Below are 16,160 nucleotides of genomic sequence, written 5' to 3'. Positions count from 1 at the left end.
ACGGCTGGGGGTTCGATGTGCTGACCCCCACGTCACCCCATTACCTGTTGAAGAACTTCATCTCTAAGTAGGATTGTGGAGGTAGACTGGCATTTGGAGATAGGCCAAGGCCCTTCAAGGGCTGTCGTGCCTCGGATTATTATTATATAATAGCCCAGTCTGCTGCACTTTTTGACACTACGTGTAGTGCAGGTACCTGCTATTGTTAGCATGGGAAATGCAAGTAAACTGTTCAACCAAGGAAATGCTGTATACAAATACAAGAAGAGCTATGTTCAAGTTCAGAGGGTTCAACAAATGCCTGCCTACTGCTTTCTGCATTCATTTGATTTGTTAGTGCATAACCCATGACCACACACCACACTGTACTGCTCCAGAACATAGTGCAAATGTTGTAAAGTAGACACAGAGAATCAAAAAGTGTAGCGAACTAGATGGGAAAGTAAGATAAATCAAATTAATCATCCTCTCTTACCATAAAATATGAAACAAATGCTTATGTCAAAATAATAAATGTTTCATGACAGTTGAAAACTTTATCAATCACAATATACACAGTCCGTCCAGTGGGAAAGGTGATTAATGAGAAATGAAATTCAAGATGATGTGGACTGGTAGTTTACAATAACGTTTATTCAAAATAGACACCTTGTGAGTCAATACATGCACTGAAGCGGTTGTAGACCTTTGTGAAGTAGTCTTGGTACTCCTGTTTCGGAATTGCCTCCAAAATCGCGGTCGAAACCTTTTGGATGTCTAGAATGGTGCCGAAACGCATTCCTTTCAATGCCAATTTCAGTTTTGGAAATAGCCAGAAGTCGCATGGAGCTAAATCTGGAGAATATGGGGGTTATTAAGCTCCACTATCCCTTTTTTGGCCAAAAAACTGGCATACCAACCTGCTCTTGTGCATGGGTGCAACGTCGTGCAACAGAGACCACGAGCCCTGTTCCCTATATTCAGGCCGAACTCTACGAATCCTGGCCAATAGACGATGCAAAATATCCATGTAATACTCAACGTTCACAGTGTGACCGTCTGGAGTGAATTCCTTGTGGATGATGCCTTTGGAATCGAAGAAAACCGTGAGCAGGATTTTGATTTGGCTCTTCTGCATGCGCACTTTCTTCGATTTTGGAGACCCTGGACCATCACGAAATCTTGCATACCACTGAAACACCTTCTTACGACTCAATGCCTCACTACCGTAAACAGTTTGAATCATTTGAAATGTCTCTGTTGCACTTTTACCCAATGTGAAACAGAATTTAATGTTGGCACATTGCTCTGTTTCCGACCGACGTTCAGCAGGTACTGTCAGTCACAAGATCCGTATGTGTCGACTGTTGACGCTAGTGCTTTGCAACTTTGCCTGAAGGAAGTGTATAAATGTGTCGCTACGTAGTACATGTACTTCTCCATAGATGTCACTTCTGGTTCTGTGGCAAAAAAGTCAGTTACGTTTCCTACTGGATGGACTGTGTATATATATGCAGAAGTACACCTATTAAATACCTTTATATACTTTATTTGATACTACAAAGGAGATTATCATGTAATTTAGCCCATAGAGCCCAAAGGTATTCTTGTTGGAAAACGATCTTTTGGATTGAATTTTTTAAAATGAAAAAATTTCTCCTCAGTAACTTAACCCATTTACCTGCAGCTTTATTGATGCTTTGGCAGCTCCTGAGAAATATTTTTGGTTATATGGAATTAGAGCCATGTTGGTCTAGTCGGTAGGGTGACTGCCATCTGGGAGGCTTGGTTCAATCCCCAGAGTGGGTGGTTTAAGGTTGGAATTTTTCCAGATTTATCCCACTCATAAAGTGGCTCAGGAGCTCACCCAGCCTCAAATCAATGGGTACCTGCGAGTAACTCTGGCAGCCAGAGCATGGTGCTGATCATATCACCTCCAAATTGGCATAGATCAAGAATATGGAAATGTAAAGGTGCTTGTTACTAGATTTTCAATGGAGTTTTCTGAACTTCAGTTGAGAAGACTAAAACATTGAATATAATTATCAACTTTAGAAATAGTTTGAGAAAGAATGGTATCACTGAGGGAATATTTGGTGTGTGTTAAAGTGTAGGACTTTTCTAATTTACTTTTTTGTCAAATTCAAACATTGCAATGATATCATACTTCGTCCCTGCCCGAAACTGTCCAATCAATGGCGGAGCTTCTCCTTGCCTCATCCACAGCCCTGGCCCTCCAGGGTTGCCACACTTCTAAGTTGCCCAGTTGGCACTTCATACTTTGTACATATGTGGTATATTGTGTACAGATTTTTTCCTTTTGCATTCATTATGAATGGCATTGAGGAGCAGCGTCCTACGTGTGGTACAATAGCAGGTGGAAGTGATGGTGGTGCACATGCCTGTCGAATGGACATTGCAAAACAAAAGTAATATAATCATTGGAAACGTTTCCAAGTTTTTCAGAAATCTTGCATATAACGAAGAAGCAAGGAAGAACATCAACTTTGCACAAGTACAAAAACTGCTGGCGGAAGCTTTTGGGATTTTCTGTACAACGTATTAGCAGTACTTGGGCGCGGGTGTGAATGTTGTCCGAGTCACCAAAAGAGAGTTACAAAATTGAACGCAAAAACACTGAACTGCACGATTTTAACATTTGTTTGCTTTAGTATCAGTGGTCTCTACAACGATCAGCAGCTGCTGTCTCAGTTTCACCATCATTTTTGTTAATAATTGTTTCCCCTTTTGTTTATTCAGCAATTTTCAATTTACATTTTATAACTACTTTCCTGAAGTGTAAACATAATATAGTATCCCCTTAATTTGATTCCGCATTCCCCTCAGCAACCCTAGATGATTAATCCTCCTGCCGCCACTGTTATGGAGAGAGATTGTGATGATTCTTACTGTGGACCAAGTACAAATATGTGGACGTATGGGAAATATTTTGTTTCCCCCGTAAATAAAAGTAGCCGGGAATGCTGTACTCAAATGAGTGCAAGATCGATGCACAGCAAAATTTGTTCAAATGAAAAATAAAATGTAGCTGAAATATCACTCTAAATGTTCTTAAAATTAATTTCAATGTTTTATTACAAAGTTTCTTGCTGAAAGTTTTTACGTGATCAAATAGAATGTGAGTTAACCAGCGACTGTATTTTACATTACATAACCCAAACATTTTTGCGAATCTTGAAACATTTTACTTTTTTACTTCACATGCTATTACATTTTGTGTATAAATAAATATATAGTGTAGACATCTATGAACCTTAAGAATGTGTCACTATTTTTTCCAACACTCTTGTGTCACTGCTTTAATTATTTTTTACAGTTTGAAGTAAAAAATAATGATTTCCTCATGAAATTCATGGAAACATGTTTTTATTTTTTCCTGAATGGCCAAGAAAGTATTTCAGTGTAAAAATTACATAGTAATGTTCTTTATGTTAAGTACTACCTTCAGTAAAAAAAATCCCGGAATTTGGCTCGTAAAAGTCCCACATTGGAGGTATCGAGAATTCATTTTGTCCGTAGGATGGCAGCACTGTACTGAATGACCACGCAGAGGGGTAGAGTAATATCTCCATCAATTTGTGCACAGTCGCTGTTTACGTTAGTTGTGTTGACGAGTGTCCTGCGATTTGCAGACAAATATCGAGCAAAGAATTTGTTGGAAATTTTGTGTTGCCAACGGACTGTAATGTGCTGAATCATTGAAAATGCTACAAAAGGCCTTTGGTGATTTGTGTCTGTCGAAAACACAAGTGTATGCATGGTACAAGGCTTTCAAAGAAGGCAGAGAAGTTGTTGCTGATTTGTCCCATTCTGGTCGACCTTCCACGTCGATAACTTAGGAAAATGGTGCCTGAAAAATGGCGTGTGTGTGTGAGAGAGAGGTGGCTCGTGAGCTTGACATATCACACATGTCCGTTCACAAGATTTTGACTGATGTGTTAGGCATGAAACGTGTCAAATACAAGAAACTTGTTCCGAAGGAGCTGAATTTCCTGCAAAAAACACATCGCAGGGATGTTGCTGGAGACATGATTTTGCAAGCCTCTAGTGACTCAACCTTCATGAAACGCATCATAACTGGTGATGAGACATGGGTGTATGAGTATGGCATTCAAACAGGTCAACAATCTTCGGAATTTCACTTCGGAAATGAGCCAGAACTCAAAAAACCACACCAAAGTTGCTCAAAAATTAAGGTCATGCTCATTGTTTTCTTTGATTATCGTGGTGTTGTGCACTCAGAATTCCTTCCAGTGAGACGAACTGTAAATGAAGAGTTTTATGTCGCACGCGGCGACTCTTGTTCGGGAGTTTTTTTAACCAAAAACTCAACACATGTTCTCGCCTAGGTGCCAGATCTGAAAATCAGTCGCCAGGAAACCACCTACTAGCAATTGTGCACACTAGGGGTGTGCAAGATCCCGAAAAGTTGGCATCTGGAAAAAAAATTCCGTTCTGATCCTGACTTCAGAAAATGACTTCCCGACTTTTTGGGATCCTGAGCAGTCGAGAAATGCCGAATGGTCATTAATTCTGAACGTTTTCTGCACTGTAAATGTCTGGAACTTATTGGAAATGATAAGTTTTTGTACCAGAAATGCAAAAACAATCATTTAAGGTGAAAATGACGTGTAGAACTCAAAATTTTCAGAGCTTCAGGAAATTTTGATCATTTCCCGTCCCGAATATCGGGATTTTAAAAATTTCCCATCCCGACCAAAAAAAAAAAAAAATGTCCCACACACCCGTAGTGCATACTGTAAGAAGCTGGGCCGGCCCCCTGTGGCACATTGAGCTACGACAGCAGGGGTCCCGGGTTTGAATCCTGGCATGGGCATGGATATTTGTGAGTGTTTATTCATCATATCATCACTCAATTCAATCTTCGTAAATTAGCCGAAAGTGGCATAAAAAGCGAAGTAAAATAAAGGAAATCAATAAAAAAATCAAACAATCTATAAGAAGCTGAATCATATGAGAAAGCGGAAAGTGGGGGAGGGGGGGGGGAACAAAGAGTAAAAAATTGTTACTGATTCTATGGGATGTTCACAACGTTGATAAAAAAATCATTTGCTAACTAACTTACACTGTACTGCAATTTGAACTTATAATCTTCATTATTTCGTACATGCAAACGTAAAAAAATGGCAATATTACATCAAAAGATCACAGTCACCAGGCTGAAATTTTTAGTCACCATGGCGACCTGGTGACCCAGATTTTTCAAGCCCTGATGATGTGTTTTATTCACAAATACTGGGTACTTTTTGTACGTAGTAGTATTTTCTAACATTTTTTCGGAATTATTATTAAAATTTGAATTTGTTGCTTATTGGCAACACTAGGTGGACAGTTTTCGTGGCAGGGACTCTATGAGGTTTTTATTTACAAAAAAACATATACAAAACTACTCAAGTTATGTGCATGTTTACACTCTGTAGATATATTTAATAAGCCTACTAAAATCTGGGAAAAAATATACATTTCCAGTGCAGCTCTGCTTCTTTTGTCTAGCTGTGAATTAGATGTCAAAAGTTCTGTTTTCAATTTAGAAATGAATGTATTTTAACATTAGGGAAATAATAGCATGGGAACGAAAAAAAAAAAATATGCAACAAGCCTTGGACTATAAATCTGTAAAATATGTATGTAATTATGTCATAAAATTTAGAAATTGTGATAATTGAAAATATGTCCAAAAAATGCAAAAACATTTCCAGCAAAGCCATAAATATAAACAACAGTAGATACTTTCAAATTTCTCATTATATGGGAATATCGAATATAGGGTAGGGATGGGGTATTAAATGAAGTCAGAATTTATTTAACCTGAGAATGTATTGGGAAAATACTGAAAATATAATGAGGTTCAATGCAATTATCCTAAGTTTCATTTACTACTATGGCACATTTACACCTTTGTGGAAACCATAGTTGGTAGCTTGCTACAGCTCTGGTAAATCTAGGCAATCAATACACAAACACCACTTTTTAAGGCAGATCTTAATTATGTAGAATCTGAAAACAGCCCACAAAATTTTTGTCAGAACATGTTACACTAAATACGTTTCTGTTTCACAATGCACTTACAATCTTGCAAGTTCCTGTTCATGACATTTTATTCACTCACACTGTTACACAGTGATTCGTGCCTGGCTTAAACGACACGTGATCTTGAAACTCCCATACTTGATTGCCGATCAAGTAGGGGCTGTAATGTACCGAATGTTATTTTTACTTTTGACTTGATTGTTGTGAGAAGGATAGAGAAAGGTAAAGAAATGAGAACAATTGCAACTTGTTTAATCTGTCAGGTAGTTCTCGTGTCTGCACAACAATGGCTAAGAACATTTTTCCGCAATAATGTTCACGTGGCTATCAATTGTCAGCAGGATAAAAAATGGGGTTATTATTGTTCTGTACTAGTAGGTAAGAAAAGATAGCATCTGCTTTTGATTTATTATCTTCATCTGTAATTTCCTTATCCTGCCATTGATAATATAAACTAGCTGTTGTGCTAAAGATATGAAGAATAAGTTATAAAATAACCATTTATATGCAAGACAAGTACGAAATTATACAAAAATATGTCTTATTACAATAAATATGTTGTAAATACTTGAAATGTGCCTATGTCAAAATATGCCTTATCAAGTTCGTTTATTTCGGCTGATTTTCATGAGATACATAAGGATATCACCCCAGTATTCGATCCGATGCCAAATAAAAAATATGTTATAACATGAAGTCCTGGGCCCTATTAATTAATGTATTTGTATTGATTTCAAACAGTTGAAGAAAGAGCCCAACCAAAGAAGCCATGGGGTGAAATAACTTTTTTCCCCTTCTTTTTCAAACTGCTTTCCACTCTAACTGCAGACCATGAGTACTAGCAAGCAAAAACACAAATCTTTTTCTCCTTTGAAAAGTTAAATAATTCCTTAGAATAGTAGCATGGTAGACCAATCTGTGTAAAGGAGTGCAGATGGCTAAAATGACTATTGTGTGTTCAGGGTGAGTTAAACAGAATGAAACAACTTTACGCAGTTCTTATGATGTAACTATTTATGATAGGAAATCAAACAATCCATAAGACTCTGGAGGTTATATTCCCACTTGGTGTGGCAAATGAGTGACCTGCAGAAGGTGCATTGTTATGTTGGAGTTTGCACAGACTGATTCGATCACAATTGTGCAGAGACATTTCCGCATTTTGGTAGTAATCCACCAACTCGTAAAAACATGTACCATTGATGAGCTGCAGTTCATGACTTGCAAGGTGAGTGGATTTTTGTGGGCTTCATGCGAACACTTCTAATTCTGTTCACAGACTCACCGGGTACATGCAACCAACCAGTGCTTTCCTTTTACACACAGACTCAATCTGTTTAAATGTTTTGTATGAACACTAGATGTTGTGTCGAGACTGTGGACTACTACCAAAACGCATGTGCCATTGTGATCAAATCAGTCTGTGCTAACTCCAACACACAATACAACTTCTGCAGCTCACTTAATCATTTGCCACACTAGCGATCCTAGCAGAGCAGCAGGAAAGGGCACCAAGTGGGAATAGAACTTCCAGAGATTTTCGCTATATTGATGCCTTGTTTAATTTTCTATCATAAACAGTTACGCCATTATAATTGTTTAAAGTTGTTTCATTGTTTTTTACTTTCCCTGTAGGTCAAGTCAACACAGTATTGATTCACTTTGATAGTTTTCACTTCACTCCATTCCTGTAGTTTCACAACTATTGTATGAACTGGGAATCCTTTATACCAATGAACTGTGTATCATTTTGCACCTTCTTCCACTCTGCAATCTCAATGGTGTAAATTTTTACGAGAATGTATCATGTAGGCTAACCTTTTTGTAAATTAGTGTAAACACAAATATATGTATATATTTATAGTATACCGGGTACATTTGAAGTGTGGATATGAATTGTCACAAGCACATCCTCCAGACCGTATCTTTCACCTCATTTCAGTTGGCGTGGTGATGTGGGATATTACATGCACAGCCATAGGGTTGTAAGTAGGAGCAAAACACAGTACAAGAACAAACCAGTAAAGCTTGTTCTACTTTTCACATTCCCCACTTCATCTTATTCAGCATCTGGGTTTGGTTGCTTGCTTGCTTTCTTTTCATTTTCCCATTATTTATTATATCGTGATTGCTGTCTTTCCACATTGTTCTGTTCTTTATACTTCCACACATGTCCTTCAACTTTAGCTTCAATGATTTGTTTCCTTTCCTCTTTGCTTGGCACCATGTGTTTCTGTCCTTAGTAAATATTTTCTTATTGTGTTAGCCTGTAGCACTTATGTGACTGAATTTCTAAATTGGCCTGCTTGATACTTAAAAGAGCCTATCCTGACTTACATGCCTTAAATAGCATTCTGGGGAACATATATCCTGCAGTAAAAAAAAAATAGTTTGCAAGTGAAGTTTGTATATTCAGACTTTTTAATCCATGCTCATTCTTTTATATTACAGAATTCTTCACTCTCTCTTCTGTGATCAGCCAGTAACCATGCCGAAGATAAATTATCGAGACCGACTGGAAGATGGAGAGCTTGATCTTAGCATGTCAGAGTTGGAAGATGTTCCAGTCAAAGAAATTGTAAGTGAATATGTCTTATAATTAAGGGGACAGTAAGCAAAGGCACTTCCAGTGATTTCTACAATAATAAAATGAAGTTGTAAAGAATAATAATTTCTAGTTTCCTGTTCTTGTGTATACACTTGACACCATTAGTGATTTGTTTTGTGTATACTACTTGTAGTAGTCTGGAAATGTTAGCTGTTATAGCCACCTTTTAAAATTAGTATCAATGAAGAAAAGTTCAACGTAAGTGTTTCCAGTTGGTAGATGTATCCTGTGAATGGAATTTTTATGATTTTTTTTTCAACTGGATTATCTATCATGAGAAAAATTCAAGGATAAAGCGTGAGAACATAACAATAGATTCAGGTTACAATGGTGGTCTGAAAAGTTCTCAGCCTATCAATGGAAGAATGAATTAACAATTTCCAAGTAGTTTTTATTTTTCAACATAATCTCAATGTACAGGGTTGTGTAAAATTCCGTTTACAACTCGGATGTCATTTTCACAGCCAATAAAGAATACTACTTGTGTACGTGTGTGTCATCATACACCTCTTGCACATGTTGTCTGTGTCCCCTCTTCTCTGGGGAATCCCCTTCTGCAGCCTGCTTTTCGGACACTTCCTGGCGAAATGTTCTTCATGTGCTGTGACCTCCGTCATTTTCCTTTGTACCCCCATTCGATACCTGCGTTCCATGTTGGACATATTCCCGGGAATGCCTCACTTCTTGTGGGGAATCCCTGCCGCATTCATTTTCGACACGCGATTTGTGCATCATTCGCTAGTCCAGGTGTGTTTTCTTTGGGGATATCGTGCCACATCTTCTTTATGAGTACTATTTGTCGGCATATGGAGGTGTGAAGTCCATTTTCACACTATTTCGGAAATGCAGTGCTCCCAATGCCATTATCTCAACCCAGAAGTGTTTTTTCATATGTTTTGCAAAATACCCTTCTACAGCTGCATTGCATCTGAGTTGATGAAAAACCCTGATCAGAGGCAGCCATGCCCCCCCCTCGAGACATGAAATATTTTGTTCCAAACGTATTAATTCAAAAATAACATTAGAATTTAGATTTTCTACTTGTATAAATGAATGGGTTGTCTCTGGAGAGAGGCAGACTCCAGAAGTCTGCAGTCTACTATATTCAGTAATTTTAGTTTTATAACCATTTATGCGAAGCTACTAAATGTTCCAATTTGGTCGGGACAATTCACCATATTTACACCCTGTTTTGGCTTTTTTACAACTGCAGTCTTGATGAGAAAATGTCCTCTTTTTGTGACATGTTCTTCATTATAAGGATAATTCCATAGCGTTGGTGGACAAATCCAGGGTACAAATTCCCATGGCGGAAGAGAGATCTCCCACCTTCCCACCAACGATCTTGTTCTATTAAAATTTTTCCCCCATTAAAATTTTCTGAGGGTAAGAGTTTGTGTTGTAACAACAAAGGTAAGCAATTAGTTTTGACTTCAAACATAGTTTACTAAAAATAACATCATAAACACATACAAGGAAGGAAGATCAAAGAATGATGTCAGCCTGTGTGTGAATCTTGCATACATATCTTAGAGAGAGAGAGAGAACAGGAGATGTAGGGCTGGTAACAGTATGGGGCAGAAACTTACTTCTACAGTCATAGATATGATTTTAAAATTATATCTGCCGGACCCTGTGGCTGAGTGGTTAGCACATCACACTGCAATGCCGAGAGTTCGAATCCCGCTCGGGCATGGTTGTTTGTGAATGTCCATTCATCAATTTTTGATCATTTCATCACTCATCCCAATCTTTGCAAATTAGCCAAGAGGCACAAAACGGGAAATAAAATAAAATAAATCAAATTAAAATTATATCAAATTGTAGTAAGAAATGGAGCTGTAGCTGCGAAGGTGGTTCTCATTGTCACCCTAGGCCCCTGGAACATAGAAATTAGACTGACTTGTCATTTCTCCTCCATTTCTCACCTCCTTTCGTCTGGAATAAACATAGCATAGCATAAACATGTGAATTTAATATGAAACTAATGTCTTCTTAAAGTTTCTCATTTTCTTGTCCCTCCACCTAAACTCCTTTTCCGGAATGTCTGGAGTAAAGGAACACAAATGCATCCTGGACGCACACTGCGGGTGTGTGCCTCGTCCAATGAATGCACAGAGGGGAGGGGTTGTGGAGGAGGGGGCAACTCGACTGGTCATTCGCGGTCCAGTAGTTCTGTAGTAAACTTCGTTGCTTTCATCCCGCACCCTTCCCCACCTAGTGTGATCCTGCCCACAAGCTTTCGCCTCTGCCCGTTGCTACTCCAGACCCTCCAGAAAAGTTGTATAGTTATCTTTAATTTGCAATCGATTTTGCAGATGTTAACAATAAGACAGACTGCTTCAATGAAAATGGTGTGGGATGTCTTTTTATTTTTATTAGCCACATTTCTTGAATGCTAAGTTTTCTTTTCATCGTATTTAACAGAAAAGAGTAAGTACATAAAATTTCTACAATGTAAGTATGCCAGCTACATCTAGGTAGGGGCATACTTATCAATTCTGATAAGGAGATATTTCCTTTCGACTCCATTATAAAAACATAACACAATGAAAGTATGAAGATTTAATTATCATTTTTAATAAAAAGCAATAATTAAATAATATCTAACACTTATTAAAAACATTTCACCTATCTTCTATTTTTTTTATAAATGTAGCAAATTAATTTGTTTATAAATATATATTAATTAATTCATTCATTCATGATATTAATTAATTATTTAATAATTGACATATAGTTCATGACAATTATATATATAACCAAGGTTTCGGGCTTGGCCCTCTCCTCAAAATAATCCTGGCTACGGGCCTGGCCACAGTGGATATACAGGATGAACCTCTGGGGTTTTGAAGTGATGGGAAATTAAAACTAACACACCTGCACATCTTTTTTGAAATTTTATACCAAAGAGCAACTCAAAAAGTTTCTTAAAAAGAATTACCACACTTCTATGTGAGCACATTTAGTGACACGAAAAATGTCCAGCCGGTATTCTACTTCGCACCACGTGCGGTGCAACACATCAGGGATTGCAGCAACAATTCGGTCACGCAAAGCATTCACGTTTGGCATCTTCATTGAGTAAACTGCACCCTTAACCCAGAGGAGTGATATCTGGGCTATGTGGTGGCCAGAGGATAGGGCCCCCTCGCACAATCTAACGATCTTTAAAAGTTTCGTCTAACACACAGCGAACATGTAAACTGCAATGAGGAGGGACACAATATTATTGAAACACAATATTTGGATACAGATTTGCAATTTGCGAAAAGCAAACTGATCCAACATGCCCAGATAATTGTCAGAGTGCACAGTGTCTTCACAAAAGAAAAATGGGCCTATAATCTTCTTATTCATCAGTCTTCACCATACATTCAGTTTCGGGCTCTCCCTGATGTGCTCCTGAACGACATGTGGGTTCTCTGATCTCCATATGTGAATGTTGTGTTTGTTAACTTTGCCTGATATGTGAAATGTTGCTTAATTTCAGAAACTCGGGGTTAACATTGTTTGCAAAGTTAGTCCTTTTGGGCTTGTTTCCCACTTTAATTTCTTGACAAATCTGAACTTTGTATGTGTACAGACACAGCCATTTTCGTAGTACTTTATGAACTGTTGAAGGAGGCATTTGCAGTTCTCTTGCAGCTTGCCTGTTTGACTTCCGTGGACTGCAGACGAAAATATCACAAACTTGCTCAACTGTCTCGTCGGAGACGTGTGGCGTTCCTCTCCCTGGCTTTTTAAATACACTCCCTGTTTCGAGAAAACTTCTGTATCATGCCCCAATACTCTTGTCCAGTAGGAGTGTTTTGTTAAAGACACGCCAAAACTTAACGCTGCACTGTAACAATTGATTTTGACTCCGCAAACCATACTACAGCGTGTGTTTTCTCTTGAGAAGATACCATTTTCACAAAAACTACGACAGCAAAATTCAGCGTATATGGCACCAAATACAAAAGACTGGATTGTCCTAACTTTATTTTCTGATTTTTAACATTGCATCGAAACCTCGGAGGTTGATCGTGTACACCCTGTATTGTTTTGTAATTCAAGTATGCCATACCTTCATATGTATACTAAAGATAAAAAAGACAACTGAAATACCATGTTTAGTTTTCAAGAAATGTCATGTCAATTGTTGCATCGACCATCTGTCCTCAGCGTCAATACATGGGGTGGTTGAAATACTTTATACCATCTGTAAGCTGAAGGTTCCAATTCTCAAATTTCTTTCCGTAATAAGTAGTAAATTATTTTAGTGTAACATTCATTTGTTTTTTTATTTCTTACATTTTTTTTCTATTTCTAATTTAGATGGCAATCAAGAAGGCAACAAGTCTTGATCTTTCTAATAATCATTTGACAAGCCTTGGGGTAAGTTAATTTGTAATATTTTCATTAGTTTTGAAATTAAAAGAAAAATTACCTTCATTACACATTTTTAATGAGCTAATTGCTGATATTAGTCATGCCATTTCATTACGCATTGGAACCCCAATTATATGAGTGGTTCAGAGCACAAGTGGCATAACTATTAAAGACAGGTTTGAGGAAAAGGCACATTAAATAACTCTAAAACATGTTTAGCTGTTGGAGTACAAACCTAGTGGTGCCTCTATGAGCAAGAATCTGAAACTTGGGAAATACTTATTGCTGGCACCAAATTGTTGACACTTCACAGTTCTAAGTTAAACGTATGAACCTCTCGTGTGTTCCTGGTTTTTATATTTTCCTGCTTTATGTAGTATGCCTTTCTTGTTCCAGTGAAGCAAAATGTCATAAATTTTCCCAGATTATTCACTCGTGTCTATGATTTGAAATTATTAGCTACAATCCACAGAAAATGTCTAATTGCGGTTCCACTCTATTGTCTATCAAAAAATTTGATTCGTTAATATTTCTTGAAGGATGGATAAACTGTTGGTTGCAAATTGGTAGGGTAAATCTCTGAATTTCTTACATTTAATTTTTTTATGTGCATATTCATGGTGTGTGCCATACAGTTTTGCCAGCTGCATACAATATTTTGAATGTATCTGATCCAAGATAACATGAAAGAACACTTTGGAAATTAAAAGTGAATTGAAGAAAGTGCATTTCCCTGTTTCTGCATGGCTCTGAGGTCCACGCTCATCCAAAATATTATAATTTCTTGATTTTTTCTTGAATAACTGTAGAGTTTACACTTGGCAATTTAACAACTGTAGTTTTAAGTTGTACATATGTGGTTGATTTCATCTTCACTGGTGTATTGTGCAAGGTTTAATATTCATCATGAATGACATTAAGGAGAAGTGTCCTACATGTGGTACATTAGCAGGTGGAAGTAATGGTTCTGTGCATGCCTTCCAAACGGACATTAAAATACAAAGTAAGATAATCGTTGGAAATGTTCACAAGTTTTTCAAAAATCTTTTCTATAAAAAAGAAGCAAGGAAGAACATAAACTTTGCACAAGTACAAAAAACTGATGGTGGAAAATAGCTGGATTTAGCAAAAAGTCTCTACAACATACAATGGTGGTAGCAGCGGTCTGTACAAGGATCAGCAGCTGCTGTCTCTCTTTTGCCAGTATTGTTGTTAAGAATTGTTTCCTGTTTTGTTTATTCAACTGACCCATTTGCTGTTTTCAGTTTACATTTTATGACCAGTTTCTTGGAGCGTATTATATAATATAGCATGCCATTGGCCTGCCTTGAGCAAGCCTTGTTCATTTCAAATTACAAAACATGTGTTTGTTGGCTGTGGTAAAATCTTGCGAAAATGAAATACCACAGGGCAATCTCGCCTGTGTTCAATGGGCTATTTCCAAACTATGCACAGCAAAGGGCATTGAATGTCCTTTCGCACTAATCTTGTTTATTTTCATTGCGGACATAAATGTTTGCAAACAATGCTCAGTTTCTGGGTTTTTATCTTGAATCCTTGATAAACAACTAAGTGAGAATACTAGGTTTTTGTAATGAAATAGTATTTTGTGCTTTTTTTGTGAAGAAAATTACACTTTCTCATGCATGTAGCACTGATGACAGACAGAACTCACATCCTCGTGGCATTTTTCTCTATTCAAACAAATATTAGACTCAAACTGTCACTTCTCCACATACAAGGTACAAGGCATATTTCAAAAGAAAGGGCCGATTGATTATATCAAACAAGAAAAGAAGTGTAGCAACACTATATTTGTTGTTACATACACATCCACTTTATTTTTCTACATGGTCACAGTTATTTTCCTAGCACTTTTAGCACTGTTGAACAAAATTTTTTATATCCTCTGCATGGAGTTTCACTGCCTAAGAGTTCAGCCAATCCAACACTACCGTTTTCAACATCTCAGTTTCGTCAAATCATAGACAAGCAAGCCACTTTTTTACGTGCAGAAAGACGTGATGGTCACTAGGTGCAATGTCCGAACTATTCAAGGAATGATCAAAAAGTTCCCATCCGAACCTTTCAATAGCCTAGAGAGTGAGGGCAACTGTATGTGTTGCCATGGGTAAGAACAGTTTTTGAGTGCAGCATGCCAAGTTGTCGTTTTTCTTTGGCTTCATGAAATCCACCAAAGCACACATTGTTGATCACAGAAAACAGCTGCTGTGACTTTTCGTACACTATTTTGCCTTTTTTGGGTGTGTGTGAACACTTTTCCTTCACTCATGACACTCAGGACATAACCTTCACAATTCTCTGTGAATTTTTGCAGCATTATGACCTTTGGCTTCAAGCAATTGATTCACAGACCATACTCCTATACTGGAGTATACTGTGTAATCACGCAGCTATTTTAGCATGATCTAACTCACAGGTTAACTGACAGCAACTAGCAAAAATATGAATGCTGTGTCACCAATGGACTAGTTGTTACTGGACAGGTGCAATCTGATCAATGTTGCTAGTCACTTTAATCAGCTCTTATTTTTTAAATGCACCTCATATGTAACCACTATATCCACATTTAAGAACACTGAAATTCTACTTCCAGAATATAAAATGCATAATTAAGTTTTAAAAAAATCTTTACTATGAAATTTCATACAATATTGCCAACCTAAAGTAGTAGTTTCCTATCTTGGTGCAAATTTTCCATTATTTTTAACCACCCTGTGTACAGTACAAATCAGAGTTAATTTACAATTTTCATTTCCATATTCATTTTCAGCTCCACCAAACTAATAATTGGCCACTTTTATTTATTTTACATTTTTATTGTTGAACAGTGTTATAGGCCAGTTGCAATAACAGTGATTTTAAATTAACATTAATAGAAAAATTAATGTAATGTAATTTTCTACAATCTTGATACACACATATAAGTGATGCAGGAAGTTTTTTTAAATGTTAGGAAGGTCAAACATTGTAGTAACAGCTAAATACCATGTGCATCCTGAAAGCCCAAATAATACTATTAATTTTGAAGTACAGGATGTCTAGGTTTAAGATAGATCATTTTTAGTGCTCTGCATTCCAAGAATATGTAAAAAATAATTTTATT

At 37.2% G+C, this 16,160-nt stretch overlaps 1 protein-coding gene across 1 annotated transcript in view; it reads left to right on the top strand.

Moving 5' to 3' along the window:
* Positions 1-16,160, top strand: part of LOC145991679 (leucine-rich repeat-containing protein 59-like) — a 67,500-nt gene that overhangs the window by 4,842 nt on the left and 46,498 nt on the right. The window contains exons 2-3 of the mRNA XM_083127741.1: positions 8,503-8,629; positions 12,980-13,039. Of these exons, the coding sequence (XP_082983867.1) occupies positions 8,540-8,629; positions 12,980-13,039 (150 nt within the window). The 5' untranslated portion in view covers positions 8,503-8,539. The remainder of the gene's footprint in view (positions 1-8,502; positions 8,630-12,979; positions 13,040-16,160) is intronic.

Source organism: Lepisma saccharinum, chromosome 8, assembly GCF_977018435.1.
Source record: "Lepisma saccharinum chromosome 8, izLepSacc3.1, whole genome shotgun sequence".
Taxonomy (NCBI): domain Eukaryota; kingdom Metazoa; phylum Arthropoda; class Insecta; order Zygentoma; family Lepismatidae; genus Lepisma; species Lepisma saccharinum.
The sequence above is the reverse complement of the archived record's forward strand: the minus strand, read 5'-3'. Positions and strand labels throughout refer to the sequence as shown.